Source organism: Leiobunum rupestre, chromosome 11, assembly GCF_980474605.1.
Source record: "Leiobunum rupestre chromosome 11, qqLeiRupe1.1.hap1, whole genome shotgun sequence".
Taxonomy (NCBI): Eukaryota; Metazoa; Arthropoda; class Arachnida; order Opiliones; family Sclerosomatidae; genus Leiobunum; species Leiobunum rupestre.
Window position 1 is genome coordinate 12,283,707 of NC_143394.1, and position 16,694 is coordinate 12,300,400.

Here is a 16,694-nt window from a genome sequence, read left to right on the forward strand (position 1 = left end):
GTGGCTGCTCTACCAAGTAAGAGAATATTTTAGATGTAGCAATTTTTAAAAAGAAGATGTCGTTACGTTAATTTTTTTATCGTATGGACAATGCCGTAAACATAGGGCTCTATGCTAGACCTTTACTTATGGGGACCTTATGATAGTCTTATGATATCGTTCACGCACAGCTTGTGCGAATTCAAAATGCATGCGAAATTGAAATTGATTTCAGAAATGCATAGTTGAGGACGTAGCCACTAGGGCGTTTTAAAAACAGTAGATCCTTTTCTAAAATTCGAGAAACTGCGAACGCGGTTTTTATTACCCTTTGCTCCGGTACTGCGAATGGGTTCGCAACAGACAACAGACAAACAAACAGACACGGTGATTGTAAAACCCCTCCTAGTTATCATAGTTCCCTCTGAGAGGTGAAGATGTTAAAGGCTGACGCAATCTATCAGTCGCGAGGCACGCGTTAAAGAGACACACAATCATTTGATAAATTAGTTCCGAATTTCAGGTGACTCCTCCCCTTCCGTACCTTGTCATAGCAGATACGCAAAATCAAATTTTTGAATTTTTTATACGCTATTTCCAAAATTCAAACGATTCTGGGATTTTTAAAACCTATTGGCTCGTTCAGGGCCGGCCCTACTATAGGGCGAACGGAGCGGCTGCTCTAGGCGCCAAGTCTCAGGGGGCGCCTCAGTGGTAGAGAAAAATAAAGGAAAAAATATTTTTATATTAGAAAGCAAGGGGGGCGCCGTAATCGGATGTCGCTCCATCCTAAAACTTGCCTCGGGCCGGCACCGCTTGGCAAACTAGCAGCCTTCGAAATTCCACGTGATTTGGGTTACGGTTATGATGTGACATTTCCCATATAAGATGTTGCTGACGCTGAAGGACCTAATAAAAGATCCATAGAATTCTGTTCCCATTAAGCACTTTACGTCATTTCGCTCGAGCTTAATTGGAGTGCGTTTAGTTCGTAAGGATTCTTGCAAGAACTTTTCTATCGCCCCAAAAGGGGTTCCGATATTGCACCAGTGGCGCACCCAGAAATTAATTGAATTGAAGGGGGGGGGGGGGGGTGAGCTTGTCGAAGGCTCGAATGAAAAGTAAAAAGTAAAACCATTCTATATAAATTCGTATGTTCTGGAGGGGCCCTGGACCCCCACCGATTGGTACTCCATCCAATGGCTTTTGACATTTTATTTGCAGGTAATCCTTAAAACTTTTGGGGTCTTCAGTAAAGAACTGGTTGGAGTTTAAAAGCCGAGTATGAGTTTCACGAGGGGCTGATCACTCCCCGTAATCGGTGTACAAGCCTGTAGCTTTGACTGCACTAAAATGATTACGAAAGTGAGTACAGATTTAGCACTACCAAAGGCTGTACTCATTTTTATATTTATGTAATCGGTGTACAGATTTTCAGAGAGTGGTTAGCCCCTCGAAGTTTCATACCAATCTTGCAAGCAAATCGAAGACTTATCTTGTATTTGGATGTACCGTGTTAGAAGGACCCTATTTAAAACGAAGATGCTTCCTGCATTGAATATTAGAAATTTCGGCAACAGTGCCCAGAGGCGGCACCAGAAAATTTTGGGAATTAAGGTACGCCAAAACGTAAGCCCCGGATCGAGAGTTTATATTAGTCAACTTTATGTTTCGATTCAATAATTTGTGACATTTGTCAATATTTCTCCGAAATAAGCGATATATTTACTTTGGAAAGCAACTTAATATTCAATAGGCGTTGATCTCAAGCGAAAATTAGCTGGCGAAGGAGATTCTTCGCCGTCTTGACCTAAAAGTTACACTAATGCCAAATTCGATTGCGGAGTATGGGTAAACTACGACACTACGTAATCAAGTCGATAATTGTAATAATAATAATCAGCTAGGCTAATCAAGTCGATAGTGGTTTTAGGTGTCAACGAGGTTTTCTTGCCACTCCATCAGTGTAGTGTCTGCTGCAGCCCGAATTCCAAACGGTTAGCGTCTGTTGTCAAATAAGAGAAAATTTCCTAAATCTGTTCGTCGTCGATAAAATGCCAATTAGAACTTTTTGTAACTTCTATTCCATCCGTACAGGTAGGTGGATATTTTTCGCTTGTATTGGAACCAAATGGTGTATTCATTTTACACTAAACTATTCGCTTGTTCTGGTGGATATAATTACTCTATACCGTGAACTATTCTTGAAAAACAGGAGCCAATAAAATGATTATCAAAATTTGGCCCCCATCTGGCTACGGGCCTGACTTCAAGTAGTCAGACTTTTGAGGTTCCGATTCCTACTCCGAAGATACAGTTCCCAAAGCGAGTAAGGAAATTAAAGAAATATCTGGTATTTTCTTCTCATACGGTTGGTAGAAGTACAGCAGAACTGCTTGATTTAAACAGATACAAAAATAAAGAATACCTCACCATATAGACAAGAGATTATCCAAGACAGCTAGCACATACCTTTCTCTTTACCCTCCACTTGGGGCTGGCGAAGGGGATAAACCGGAATTGGATACAATACACGGCTTGTTTTTTCGATCGATATTCGTCGCTTTATAATATTCCTTAAAAAAGCCTGTGATGTAAGTTGTACCTAAAGTGACGTAATTCTGCTTTTGCAACATTTTTTCATAGGGTGGCGCTAGTAGTGGTGGGTTACTTTGAGAAGACGCAATTTAGATAGGATAGCTGGAAATCCTTTATTTGTGTTACAATATTGACCCCCCTATAGTCATATATTATCATATAAAATATTTTACAGCCTTTTTTAAATATATTAACTACCACCACCCTCCTACGCATTGGAACCCGGCCACCTGTTTAAAGGCATTAAAAGTCACTCGATGACTTGGGCCTAAGGTGGTGCTTTGTTATTATTATTATTATTATTTGCTTTTATTTTAAAATTGAATAATTATTTGTCAATAATAAAAATATTTCGATTTTTAAAGGTTTTTAAAAGTTAGGCTAAAGCGACTTTTTGAAAAAGCATTATCTGGAGTGAAGGAAAAGTAAAGTTTACTTTTTGATCGGATATTTCGGATAAAAACAGATTTTAAATTCCATTAAAGAAAACGGATTAATTTTTATTTTCCTTACTGTGCACCGGAATCAGCTCAAACTGAACCATGACAATGACGAAAGAGGGGAATATGTGGCAGGATCTATTTCAAAGAAAGTTCGTCTGGGACGCTTGTGTACAAGGCCAAAAGTATTTGCCTATCGCCAGTGTCACGGTGCAGTTTGATAAGATTTTGCCACGCCACTTTTGTTGCAGTTTAAATTAATTTCCGTGTGCGCCTCTGGCTAAAGTTACATGCTTACAAGTTACACACCTTTTCAGCGCCGGCCCTAGGGTAGAGCAAGCGGAGCGGTCGCTCTAGGCGCCAGGACAGCGGCCAGGTGGAAAGGGGCGCCAAAATTCCTTTTGAGAGGCGCGGGGCGCCGTGGCAACAATCGAAAAACAATCTCGCTCTACCCTGACCAAGGGCTAGGGCCGGCGCTGCGTGACCTTTTACGGAGAATGTTCAGAGGAAGATTATAAACTTTGTTATGCCTACATAAATTTAGCCAAAAAATATATAGTTTCTTATTGGGAAATCGCTCTTGCATGAATTAGGACCTGAAAACCACAAATTACCATCTATCACCAAGAAAGTCTTGCAATTTGCGTAAATTGGGTAAGGGACCGAAATCAAAGATAAATTAGGTAACGCCACATTTATTATTCAAACCAATCGACACAAATAAACGATAATACTCTTTACAGACGGGGCTTATAAACCCGGGTTTAGATCCCGTTTTTGAAACCAGAGCTTATTTAGCTACTATAGCCGAGAAGCCCGCCTTACAGGCGGGCCCTCAGCTAGTTGTGTGTTTCGAGGCACTTCACCCCAGTACGACCCCAACCCCTTTTTCCCATGCAAGATTTTCCGTGGCACCCTTTTCCCCAAAGTAGAACCACCCCAGTAAGGCCCTACCTCCCCTTTTTCCCCATGTGATAATTACCGGGGTACCCCCAGTAAGGCCCTTCCTCCCCCTTTTTCCCATGTGATAATTACCGTTCCTCCCCTTTTTTTCATGTAATAATTACCGTCGTACCCACCTCCCCCTTTTTCCCATGTGATAATTACCGTGGTACCCACCTCCCCCTTTTATCCTTGTGATAATTACCGTGGTACCCTTTTCCCCATAGTAGAACCACCCCAGTAAGGCCCTTCCTCCCCCTTTTGCCCATGTGATAATTACCGTGGTACCCCCTCTCCGCTTTTCCCATGTGATAATTACCATGGTACCCCCTCTCCGCTTTTCCCATGTAATAATTACCGTGGTACCCACCTCCCCCTTTCCAATGCGAGAATTACCGTGGTACTCTTTTCCCCGCAAAAATAACTCAAACTCGCAGTCGTACCAAACCCACCTCTGCCCCTTTAAACCCCCTGTATCCAATGGCTGATGCATAAAGGCCACGGAATTAAAGTACGTCGAGAGGGCCACGGGACTTTCAAAACGGAACGACCCCGAAACCCCCGCCTCCCACCTCCCTGTTTCCGAAACTCACAGGCCTTCTGAAACTACCCCATATGATCCCCCCCCCCTCCGAAATTCGCGGCGGAAACAGAGAGAAAATTTCGGGTGTATTGCGTGTTGGGACAAACACGGCCCAACTCTCAGGGGCGACAGATTTTGAGATTTCTCTCTGTTCCGCGGGTCGCTTTTTCCTCGCCGCCCCGCCTTTGGCTTCGTGACAGACTAAGCACACATTCCTGAAAGCTGGGACGTACGACCAACGTACCAAGCGCTCCTTATAATATAGATATAGATATAGATACTGAAATGTGCTATAAAAATTTAACTTTGGTTTAAATGAACCCAGTTTTATTAGCCTCGTCTGAATAGGGTATAACTTGTTAACGATTCTCAAGTCGGGTAAAATGATGTTATCTGTTCAAGTACCGAAAACTCTGAAAGACCTCTATCGGTTTGGCCCTCAATTTTAATTGAGCGTCCAGTTACCGATCTTCAGCAATAGCGCCTCCAACTTGTCCGTCTATAACTGTCTTGTCAAACTCCACTTGCAATTCACTGGGATAAAGGAGTCAATTAACCGATATTATATTGATATTCACGTGAATTAACCGATATCAGGGCTCCCAGCGATTTTTTTTAAATATTATAGGAATTATAGGAAATTTCATAGAAAATATAGGAATTTATAGGAACATTTTTAGCCAAAAAATAGGAATTTATAGGAACATTTTAGCTAAAAATAGGAATTTATACGAACAATTTTGAAAAAAATAGGAAATTATAGGAATATATTGAAATTATAGGAATTTATAGGAACTCTGGGAGCCCAACCGTTGAGGGTTTCGAGAACACCGGACCTAAGCCAGAGCTAAGCTCTATTTAGAAGGCAAATTTTCCCCAAGCGTTAAGGCTGTTTTCTAATACATTATTTTTAAAATTAAAGGAAATTCCTGGATATAGCTATAGAAAAACTAGAAAATTTCGAAAAAATAGGAATTTATAGGAACAATTTTGAGAAAATAGGAAATTATAGGAGCGTATTGAAATTATAGGAATTTATAGGAATTATAGGAACTCTGGGAGCCGTGCGATATTTTATTGAAATTCACGTGAATTATACAAATTATAGTGAAATTCACTGGAATTAAGCTGACCCACCAAATTCATGTCAATTCACAGACATTTCGTGCTTAGAGTCACATTAAAAACTGACTCGTGTGTATTTGTTGATATTTCACGTGTTTAACTTTCCATAAAAGAGACACATTCCGAAAAAATTGGGATTTGTAAAATCTTTAATCTATACATAACTTTTACAACAAATAAATTACATTTAATAGTTTATTTTGGTTCTACGCGTTTCTGCGTATTTTTTCTATCGTCGATTCAGCTAGTATTTAATAACACGATATATTTCATGTGTAAAGGAATGTTATACTATGTAGCAATAAGCGCCTAGTTTAATTTTAGTTTGTGATTACATTTTTTTGTAAAGAAACTTTTAAAAGCTATTCCTGAATAAATAAATACGTATTAGGTCTATAACCAAAACTTGAGGAGACTTGTGACTAGTCGCATTTCTTTGTAACTTTATAAAGTAAATAAAATCGGATTTATGAGATCTGAGAACTATAGTTTCCACCAAGGCTGTGTGACGGTGCATGTGTACAATTGTGTGTTGTTATATAAAACTATGCAAGCCCGTTTCATACCATCCAATATACTTCAAAACACTTGTTCTAAAACTCACATTTATTCGTACTGGGTTAGTAATAGAAGCTTAAGTTTCGTCTTCGGTCGAAAACTGAGACTAACGTTAAAGTAGATATAAAATTGAAACTAACGTTTTTACTTTGTTAATATTTATTAAACCGTTTCGTATCTGAATCTAACGTTCGCATTGGTTTATTAATTTATGACAACGTTTCGAACCAAGTGAAAAGCAGAAGTTAACGTTTGCACGTTAAGTAAAAAAAACGGATACATTTTGTATTGGGTTATTTATAAAAGGTAACGTTTCGAATGAAGTTAAAAACTGAAGTCGGAAAAGGACGATAACATTTGATTTGGGTCATTAACTGACGCTAGAGGTTCATACTAGGTCACTAACTAAATTTAATATCTTAATTTATTTAACTATCAAAATCTATCAACAGCTATTTGCACAAATGAGTGAAGAATATATTTAAAGGGTGTGAAAAGGGCTTTAGGAAATGTCCTCAAGGTGAAGACATAAGGTACCGGTTATATATTTACTTTGTATGTAGTATAGTATGGATATCGTATATAACAATTTTACGTCGGGTTCGACCTCGGTCTAGTCTTATCCAGGGCTGTCGAGTGCTCCAAACTATGCAACGCCGAGGACAACTGCAAACTGATATCCATCAACTGTTGACAGACGGAGCTGAGGGTGTGCTCGGGTTGGGTCATGATGAAATATCCCGTTCTGTTCTCGCAGAGATTCCGGCAACGAATAGCCAAGATAATTTCAATGTCGTCCTCTTCCCCGCTTCCCAGGAACATTCCCGGAAAGAGGTTGCGGTAGTTATTCAAGGTCTTGAAGATCTTGGACCACTTACGTTCTTGTATTTGTTCAATCAGGGTCGTTTCCGCTTCCTGGTACGATACGCTCGCGACCTCTAGTTGCAAAGCGGGCGATAGTCGGTCGCTTTCCGTGTCTTCAACAGCCCGAACCAGTTCCCGTTGAACCGTGGTTACTTCCCGGGATAGGTCGATAACATCCGGTAATTGGGTCACGGTTGATAGGGTACTGAGCAACTTTGCGTAACTCTCTAATAACAGCATCAATTGAAAATGTAATTTGTAAAGACAACGGCATAGCTCAATGCGCTGCTCCTCCACAGATTCCTCGGTGACCGGTTCCCCCAATGACTCGAGTTTGAATAGCGATTTTAAATTATCGACGCATTCTCTGGTATGTTCTCGTTTCTCCAAGAAAGTCTCCCAATGCTCCTGGTACTCCAAAACGCAAAATTTGTGTCGGTCTTGTTTAGCGGCTGAATTGATGAGCTCGCTATCTATGTAAACGTACGGGCATTCAGCGTGGTTGGTCAATATATCCATGGTGGTTAGAAAATGCGAGGCAATTTTCCGAAAAGCATCAGTGCTGGAAAAAAGCTGACAGCAGTCACGAGTTGTGCGGGCTATTTTCTGAAACGTCTCCTTGAAGAGTCGCGCTAGTATTTGGTAGGAGTTGGCGGTGAGTGTCCCCGCTCTTTCCGCCATTAAAGTATGGACATGCGCCCGCCATAAGTCCTCGGTATCCTCCGGAGAGGACGCGCTTCGTGGTAAGCTGATAAGGGGGGAAAAACTGGGCGACGCGTTACTTAACGTCAAATCTCCGTCGCTGATAAGACTATGAGAGGAATTAGACATGGGACTTGTAGGTCGTCCTGCTTCGACGCTTAGTGGTAACGAAGACGGCGGGAATATCAGGTTGACGCTTAATCCTGGTAATTGCGAATGTACTTCGTCGGACGGGGACACGCTACCGACTTCGTCGTCCGAGGACTCTTCTTTACGCGGACTCAGAGTAATATTGCTGGTAACCGTCGAGCTGCGGGATTTTGACTGTTCAGTTGAGTTGTCGAAATTGGTAATGGACTTGCGTCTAACACCCCAGTTGAAATTATCTACGCTTTCCGCCTCCTGTCCCTCCAACTCATACTCCAAGAAATCGAAGTCTTTGAAGAGTCCAAACTGTTGTTCGGCGCGTCCCGCATCCTCAAGTTTACTATCGCCAGACATATCGTTGATAATGGCGGATACTTCTTCGGTACTGCTACACATGGAGGACTGGTGCTCCAATATGTCACTGCTCTGACTAAAGATAACCGACGGGCTTTTGGGGAGGCCAACCCGTTGTCCGCAACTAGTTAGCAGGCTTATTAAATGTTCTCGCGTTCTCGCTTGAGATAGCCACGGTCTCTTCCATCCGGATACGGAACCGTTTTCAGTGAAGGAATGGTTATGGGACAGACTGCGTCTTGGAGACGAGGCACCGGCTTCGTCACTCTTTTGTTCCGTCGAGGATTCGCCCTTGGTGGCTCCTCGTATTTGGTACCTTTGTCCCACAACAGGTGTTCCGGCCACATCGTAAATAAACTCCATAGTGCGTCCGGGGAGTTCTCTTTTGTTGCTAAACTCCGAATCGGCGAAGGAGGTACTCGAAGATATGCTGACGCTGTCCGCGAAAGTCGCTCCTACATTCATAGTTGCCGGTGGTGCTGCCAATGTCGACGAACGAGTTACGATTAATTTCATAATCTTCAAAGCGTCTTTCCAATGGGGCGTTTCGATGTAACGAGATACGACTCGCAGGAGGTCCGAGTTGGTCGCTTGCGCCGATGACGTGACGTCCAAATAATGCAACATGCAATATAGTATGTTCATGACGTGGGTCGTGACGTTACTCGATCCCTTCTCCAGTATTTCAACCAGGAACGATACCAGCCCGAAAAAGACGTGGGAATAGGCATCGTATAAGTACTTGACGACGCATTTGGTCCACTGGAAACTTTCTTTACTGAAGGAACGGCGGCGGTATAGCGTCATGACGGTGGCGAGGTTCTCGAGTTTGGAGGAGCGGTCCATACACGCTTGGGCAATGCTTTCAGCGCTTCTGATGCAAAGTGGGTTAGGGTCGTCGTAATTCGCCAACATGTATGGGAAAATCGCCATTATGTTGAATGGAAAACTGAGCGATTCTGATGGATCGATTATGGGTATGTCCAACGTCAGCGTTAACTGGGACAGCAGAGATATTGTGGGTTCGAACGTAGTAGGACTCGTGCATCCTTTCAATAGCAACGCGTGGACGCCGGGAAAGTTGGACCATTTCATCTGCACCAGTATCTTCTCTAGTTTCTCTTGGCAATCGGTGCGATCCAGGGACAACTTCGACAAGACTTTTTCCAACAACCGTAGCGCTAATAAAAATTCGTGCTCATAGTCGGATTCTAATAGGGAGACTGCGATCCAGAAGAACTGCGCCAATAGAGTATTTCGGTCTTCCTGGCAGTACTGCTCGTCCGTTTTGAGTGACTGCGCGCTACGGGAGCGTCCGAGGTTGTTCGACTTCGCTCTCGCGTCTGTTTCGGAATGAACTCTGGCTCTAGACTCTCTACCCTCGATGGTGGGCGAGTCCGGTAATTTCTTAGCGGAATACGACACTGAGTATGACGTACTTCTCACGTGTCCCGAGCTTCTGGGTGACGGCACGTTACTGCTCGAACCACCGTGACTGATGAGCGGGCTCGCGGGATTAGGAGCGCTTCTACGGTTATTTTCTTTATTCAAATTGGGTGTTGATTTGAAAAATTCTTTCATAAACTCAGTGATTCTAAAATTTGAATCGACCAAATCGACTGAGGACTCTGACGTCAAAATTAACTCTGTGACGTATCCTTGCATATCTTCCCCTTGTTCGGAAACCGTTTCAACGAGTCGGGATAGTATATCCAATATCATCCTTGCCGTTACTGGCACCTTAAGCGCCCGGAATATCTGCAGGGACCGTCCTGCGTAGTGTCGTGAAGAGCAGGATAAAGCCAATTGTAGGGCGACTTGGGCCCAACGTTCTTCTATATGCGCCAAGGGAAAAGATTCCTTAAAAACGAACAGAATGTGTTGCAAAAATAGAGATATTTGCTCAGCGCTTTTAATGGTCCAAACTTTAGCCGTTATGTCCTCCGAGCTCCATAATGGTTGATTTTTTTTGGCAGCCAGATAGTCAATTAGCGACTTGATTAGTTCTTCTAAAGTCGCGTGACTGCTGTCAATTTTTATAACGGTCTGTAACGAATCACTGTTAAGTATTGAAGAGAACGAACTGGAATCTTTGTTGGTGGTTGAAAAACTGACATCGCTAGCTGAAGTCATCCCACTACTCGCCAGGGACGCCATTGTCTTCTTAATTTGTTTGTGAGTTTCGGTGAAATTGCGAAAATCAGTTTGGCATACTGCCACCGGTAGGCCATATTCGAGTTGGTTGGTACGGTTGTTTAGTAAAATCTTCGACACGGTAAGAAAGTCGTTGTGGTGAGCCAAGACTATTAGAAGGTTCAGTAGTAGACGTTTGCAATGCTCGTGCACCAATTGTCGACTATGGTCCATTCCCAGGAAGGCCACGTGCAGCATTAGAGGAATATGCGGTGACCAGTCAATGTTAATACGGTCCAAGACGATGTCCGTAATTAGCATAAGTGCCAAGTTACAGCGATGGAATCCAGTTACAGGTTGGGAACTGCTGGGGAGAAATTCTGTAAGTGGGGCGTAGAAGCCACCATACTCTGGCATTGGTAGAGGGTGAGGTTGCGGCGTGTCTGGTTTGGCTTGATCTTCATCGGGAACTCTGCATAGTAATATAAAGTTATCATCTTCCACAGATGTAGATAGGAAATGATTTTCTTCATCTTTTAGCACGCTTCCAGCCGAGTTTACAGTTAGTCTATCCGCCTTCGTAACGCTACAAGCGCTGGACGTACTGTGAAGGGAGCTATGTCCGCTTAGGTCATCTTTGATGGCTCCGTCCTTTTCCGATCCATCCTCAGCACTTCGTCTTTTAGTATGAATGGTACCTTTTTCAAGTCCAAGGTCACCTCTCGAAGCGTCAGGATGGGTACTGTTGGAGCCACCATCGTCCGAATGGCTGCTGCCTTTGCGGATGTTAGTAACCCTGAAGAATGGTGGAGTCTCGGTTCGCTCAATCAAGCAGTTTAAGGTTTCTACGGTTTGTAGTTCCGACATCATCTCGTCCAGTAACCTTTCCGGTCTGGATCTGGCCACATAAACAATGACCCTTTTAGCGAATGGTAAAAGTTCGTACGGTGCCAAGCCAGTTACAATGAATAAGTATCGGATTATAACTTTTAAATTGTTTGGCCAGCAGCTGCACAATGCTGCCCAAAGGTCCTCAACTTCTTTGGGGTGTTCGTCCCCAAATTTAGCGGTGATGTAGAATAAATTGTTAAGTACCATTTCAGTCGCTTCTGCTGATCCCCAACCTTCACGTTGTTCTAATGGGACAGCGGCGCAGGAATCGGAACAGAATTCTGGAATTCTGCCAATTTGGTTTAAGGGATTCATTTGGGATATGTTAGGGTCGACCAGTTCCATATTGTATAGCCATGGAAGCAGATACTGTAGTAGGTTTTGTCTAACTGCCGGTCTTGCAGTTTGAAATCTGTGGGTGACTTCCGAAAACATGGGCATTGTAAGTTCAGTGTGTATCTGGGCCATGTGTCTCGATATATCAATTTGTGAACAAGGAAATCCGGATGTTATCAGACTGTCAAAATGGTGGGTGATTTTCTTACGGGTGGTTATGCTGCATTCGCTGTTGGTGGTATTATCACCGTCTTCGTCTTCTTCGTCGATGGAGATAGCAGAGAGACTTCTAAAGAATCTGCTATCCAGTACTTGTAATAGTTGAAGGGCCGTTTCTTGTATTTGAGCACTGGGACAACCAGTGTTCATAAGTGTTACGTTGATTATAGCCATATAATGATCGCATGGGTATTCCCTAACACTGAAAATTGTAGCCAATGCGTTGAAACAACCATCGGCTACTTGTATGTTACCAGTATAGCACCGGTCTACAAGCCAATCAAGTAAATTACCAACGTCAGGGTTGAATTCAAGCAGGAGAACTACCGTTTCCTGCGCGAGTTGGTATATTCTTTCCTCAGATGACTCCAAAAGACTATTGAGCCATAGGTATATGGAACTTTCTTCGGAAAGACCTGGAGGGTCAAATGCTGAGCCACAACAAAGTATGGTAGTCATGGCCTGTAAAGCGCAGTGTTCAAAATCAGAAGTGGGTTCGTTACTTAGTGTTTTCCGTTCACCAAACCCAAAATGGCATCCAAACTTCCCACTCCAGCTGGAGAAGAGATAGAAAATGTTTCGTCTTAGGTCCCTGCCCAACAAATTCATACGACTCTCCAATGGGAAGCTTTTAATTAGTTTGTGAATAAATCCACAGAAATGTTGTTTTATTTCTTGTACAATGGCCGGTACATCTTTATCATTTTCAGACTCAAGATAAAGTCTAGCACCGTCGATATATTCAACAAATGTTGTGTTTAAGGATCCAGCATCTCTGTCCAGGACACTAGGGCTAATTCCAAAAGTTCCTCGTTCAGCTATCATTTCTAGGACTCTTGCAAGTTGAACTCTGAGGACATCTCTTCGCCTTCGCCTTCTGACATTTTCTTGTTTACGGTCTATAGCTTCCCGTATATAAACCACCAATTCTTCCATAAGTTCCTTAATGGTATTGTGATTAATATGGGCAAGTCCTAATACAACCGCCCCTCTGGTATCGGCTTGCTCACTACGTAAAAGTGGTGTTATGAGTTTGAACAATCCAGAAGCCGTTGCTCCTGTACTGGGTGATCTATTATCGGATCGTTCGAGACTTAAATTTTCAGGGGAAGAACTGAAATTACCAGAACTGTCGTGAGAAATGTACTTGGTTTGTATTGAGGAACACGGAGGAGCGATACTGCAGGCGAACATTAAATAATTTCTCCATAAACACAAATGCATGTCTCTTTCGTTGAGAGCTTTTTTGGTTGTGGTTGTGGTTCGTAGTAAAGAGGCTCTATTGTCATTAACCAAATTAACATCAAGTTGACTGAATAAATAAGATATTCTAGTATATACAATAGGCCAAGCTTGGGCAACAGCGTTAGTACAATGCTGTGGTATGTGATCAGGTTCTAATAATCCAACAAGACACACTCCCCATGCGTCAAGTCCTGAACTTTCTTGTCTGTATAGCGATACATTTGAGACTTTATTGCTGCCATCACCGCTCTCTTGAAAGCCTGATGTCCAAGCTGAGCTGCTACGTTCAGTCAGCCACTGAAGATCAATATTGGAAGCAGACATAATCGCAGCTTTTTCGACCGATGGTAGGTATGGAAGACATTTTTCAACAACTGAAGGGCAGATTTGATCTATCAAGTCTGATACAGTGTCTTCGTCTTCCTTTAGCGGGACTAAAGCTTTAATAAGCACCTTGGTTTCCTTAAGAATATGTGCTGCAAGCCTTCTAGGAGTTAGCCGGCAGTTGCAAAGCATTACCAGAGCGCAGGCTTCAACTAGATTTAGTACATTTTTCAGATGCTCAACTTTGGTCATGTCAAAGGTTTCTTTTCTCACGGAATTGGTCTGATTCTGTAAGGCGTTTTTCCAGTTGGTCAGTAATTGCACCAACATTCTTAAGGCATTATCTAATAGTTGAGGGAAAGTATCGTTGACTTCTTTAAGCAGAAATTGGGCAAACCCATGAATTACGTCTTCACGCCAATCTGGGAAGTCACTGATCATATTTTGCAGGGATTGAAAAGCAAGGCCTCGTAATTCTTCATCCATATGTACAGTTAGTCGTGATAGTAAGTCCACCAAATCTTGCCGACTCATACCGTCAGGTATTAGTCGGGGTACCGCAGCAACACAGGTTCTGAATAAGTCTATTTTTGGTTTACGTTCTCCAGTAATCATATCATCAGGCTCCTTGTTGATATTTTGAACTGTGGTCATCATTAAAGGTCTTCCAAATTGAACATCCAAAGCTTTTAGGATATCGTCAAACGCTTTCCTAACGTACGAATAGTACTGGGACATACCAATTGTTTTTGCCGTTTCTTCGGTCAGCATTTTATTCAAAAAGGTCTTCTTAACTCTCAGGGTGTTTCCTGATGGTAGAACACCAACCGTACGAGGCATCGGTGGGTCACCTTCCTTCTGCTGAAGACTATCAGCAACCACGAGAAAAGCTCTGAGTCCAATACTCATTCGTTCCGGAGTTAGTATAATTTTTATAGGTCGTCCGACTGATAGCAAATCAAAAACAATTTCTTTCATAGCAAAATCTAGTCTCTCTTGGGCAATAAATTGAATGATTTTCACAAAAATATTTAACGGGGTATCCCTTGGAACAACGGCTTTGGATCCTTTGGGAAAAAGAGAGTTCACTATGCTTTGAAGTCTTGATTGAGTGGCTGTGTTACTTTCACACTTAATTCGAATCATATAAACCCATAAGAGACGATATAGAGATTCCAAGGCGACTCGGCACATTTTAGGGTCTCGATTCTTCAGATGTGATAAACACATGGCCAAGAAATAATGCCAGTTTTGAAGAAAGAACAATTTCTGGCTGACACATAACAAACATGTCACCAAAGGAAATAAGGCTAAGTTATGTTTTTTCTTGGTGCTCAAATCAAGTGTTTGAGAGTAAAGCATTTCAACAAAGTTTTTTAAGCAAGGTACATTGACTTCGTTCTTCACAATAGCAGCAACAGGTACTAAAATTTCCACAAACAGCCCCGCTAGGGCGTGCTTGATATCTTTATCCTTCACCTCCAAAAAATACGTGGCACACTCTTGCATAAATTGAAACGAAGCTTCGAATTCTTCAATGGGAACCATTTTTACACGAAAGAATTTCATTCCCATTAGTAAGCTAATAACGCTGTGAGATATTATCGGACTTGGTTCCTTATTTCTCAGCTCCTTCAGTTCAGCCATGAAACATTTTCTCACAGACTGAAACCTGGATTGGGCTAGAACGCCAATAACTTCAGCGTACAAATCGGCGACGATATTGACATTCTGAGCATTAGCTCCAGTTTGCGAACCTTCCCGAAACTTGAAATGCTTAAAGGCTAGATTTTCAATATGATTCACGAGATCTTCGTGACCTGGGTGGACAGCGAACTGCTTCACGACTTCGATTAAAACCAAGCAAAATATGAACTCCACTGCCAAATCTCTTCGCTCGTGGAGGTAGTCCAAATCTGTTCTTTCTGTTACTTCTGATTTTCCGGATTTTGATTCAGTTCGAAGTTTCTGATCCTGATTTAGGGAAGAATCAAACCCTTGAAGCTGATGATCATACCAGGCTATTAATGTTCGAAGCAATGATGGAAGGCAATGCTCAGCAACTGATCCAAATGCTCCGAGCAGTTGATCGAATACAGGGTCTTCCCCTCTTTGAAGAGACTTTGATAATGGTCTCTCAAGAGATTCTGCAAGAACTGCATCAATTTTCTTTTCAGCTTGGGAAATAAATTCTGCAAAAAGGGTTCGCAAAACGTATTCCCCTGGTTTGACTTCTGTGTCTATAAGTATTCCACTAGGAAATGGCGGTCTTTCTTTCCTTGTTCCCCAAGGAAGGACAATCTGCGTGCCCAAGTTTGATCCATTAGGAGCAGTGTAATTTGTATTTCCACTCATTTTTTAAATGAAATATCTATCGAGAAAGATGTTATCAATGCAAAAGATTAAATTTCTTCTTATAAAAAAGGTGACTTAAATACCTGCTTTAGTTAAAATATTTAATCAATTTTTCCATGCTTCCATCAACTTTGATTCAGAAACCAAGGCTTAACTTGATAAATAATTTTAAATAAATTTAGTTGATATTATCCAAACAAAGTCCAAATAATAAAATAACGATATGCTTACGAAAACAATCTAAATACTCTTTACAACAAAATAATTGAAACATAACACCTTTTAATAAATAAAACTTTAGAAAATTTCATCACTATAAAAACTTCATTTCCGGGTTTTCACTGAAGCAGTGTTGCCAAAACCTATTGTCCTTTGTCTTTGCAGCGACCATTGTTATGGACTTTTCTACCTTTTCGCGTAATTTAACTGCATTATAGTCCATAGGACTGGTGGTTTTTATTCGAGGGGCTAACCACTCTCTGAAAATCTGTACACCGATTACATAAATATGAAAATGAGTACAGCCTTTGGTACTCCTAAATCTGTACTCTCTTACGTAATCATTTTAGTGCAGTCAAAGCTACAGGCTTGTACACCGATTACGGGGAGTGATCAGCCCCTCGTTTTTATTAACTTTAAATTATCGTACATTTCATTTTCCACCAATATCCCCTATTTGACTTAACGTTGCTAGGCAACGCGTTTGGAAATTTATAATGTTTATGGTTATGTTCTCTTTTCCGATTTTCGGTATAGTTAATCGCAAGCCAGATTCCCTGCGCAGTACTGATGAGCTCCAAATATGGTTGGCCTCCAAATAGGGTGAAACCTGTCTACATCTGGAATTTCAAGCCACGTTCCCACTTTGGATCCGTTTTTAAATGGTTTCGAAAGATAAA

General features: G+C 41.9%; 1 protein-coding gene across 2 annotated transcripts; it reads right to left on the reverse strand.

The window, feature by feature from the left end:
* Window positions 1-5,786: 5,786 nt before the first annotated feature.
* On the reverse strand, window positions 5,787-16,103 carry fry (microtubule binding protein furry). 2 transcript variants are annotated; one of them, XM_090163806.1, is made up of 3 exons: window positions 16,027-16,103; window positions 15,879-15,949; window positions 5,787-15,811 (listed from the first exon to the last, which is right to left on the reverse strand). In XM_090163806.1, exon 3 carries the CDS (start codon window positions 15,793-15,795, stop codon window positions 6,817-6,819), a length of 8,979 nt encoding a protein of 2,992 aa, XP_090019932.1. In that variant the 5' UTR covers window positions 15,796-15,811; window positions 15,879-15,949; window positions 16,027-16,103; the 3' UTR covers window positions 5,787-6,816. The 2 variants fall into 2 exon arrangements, with proteins under 2 accessions (XP_090019932.1, XP_090019931.1); XM_090163805.1 differs by lacking the exon at window positions 16,027-16,103 and having other exon boundaries at window positions 15,879-15,985.
* Between the last annotated feature and the right edge of the window lie 591 nt (window positions 16,104-16,694).

Bases quoted from the DNA above. Each gene is read 5' to 3' on its own strand.
- fry (XM_090163806.1), bottom strand. From the start codon at position 15,795: ATGAGTGGAAATACAAATTACACTGCTCCTAATGGATCAAACTTGGGC.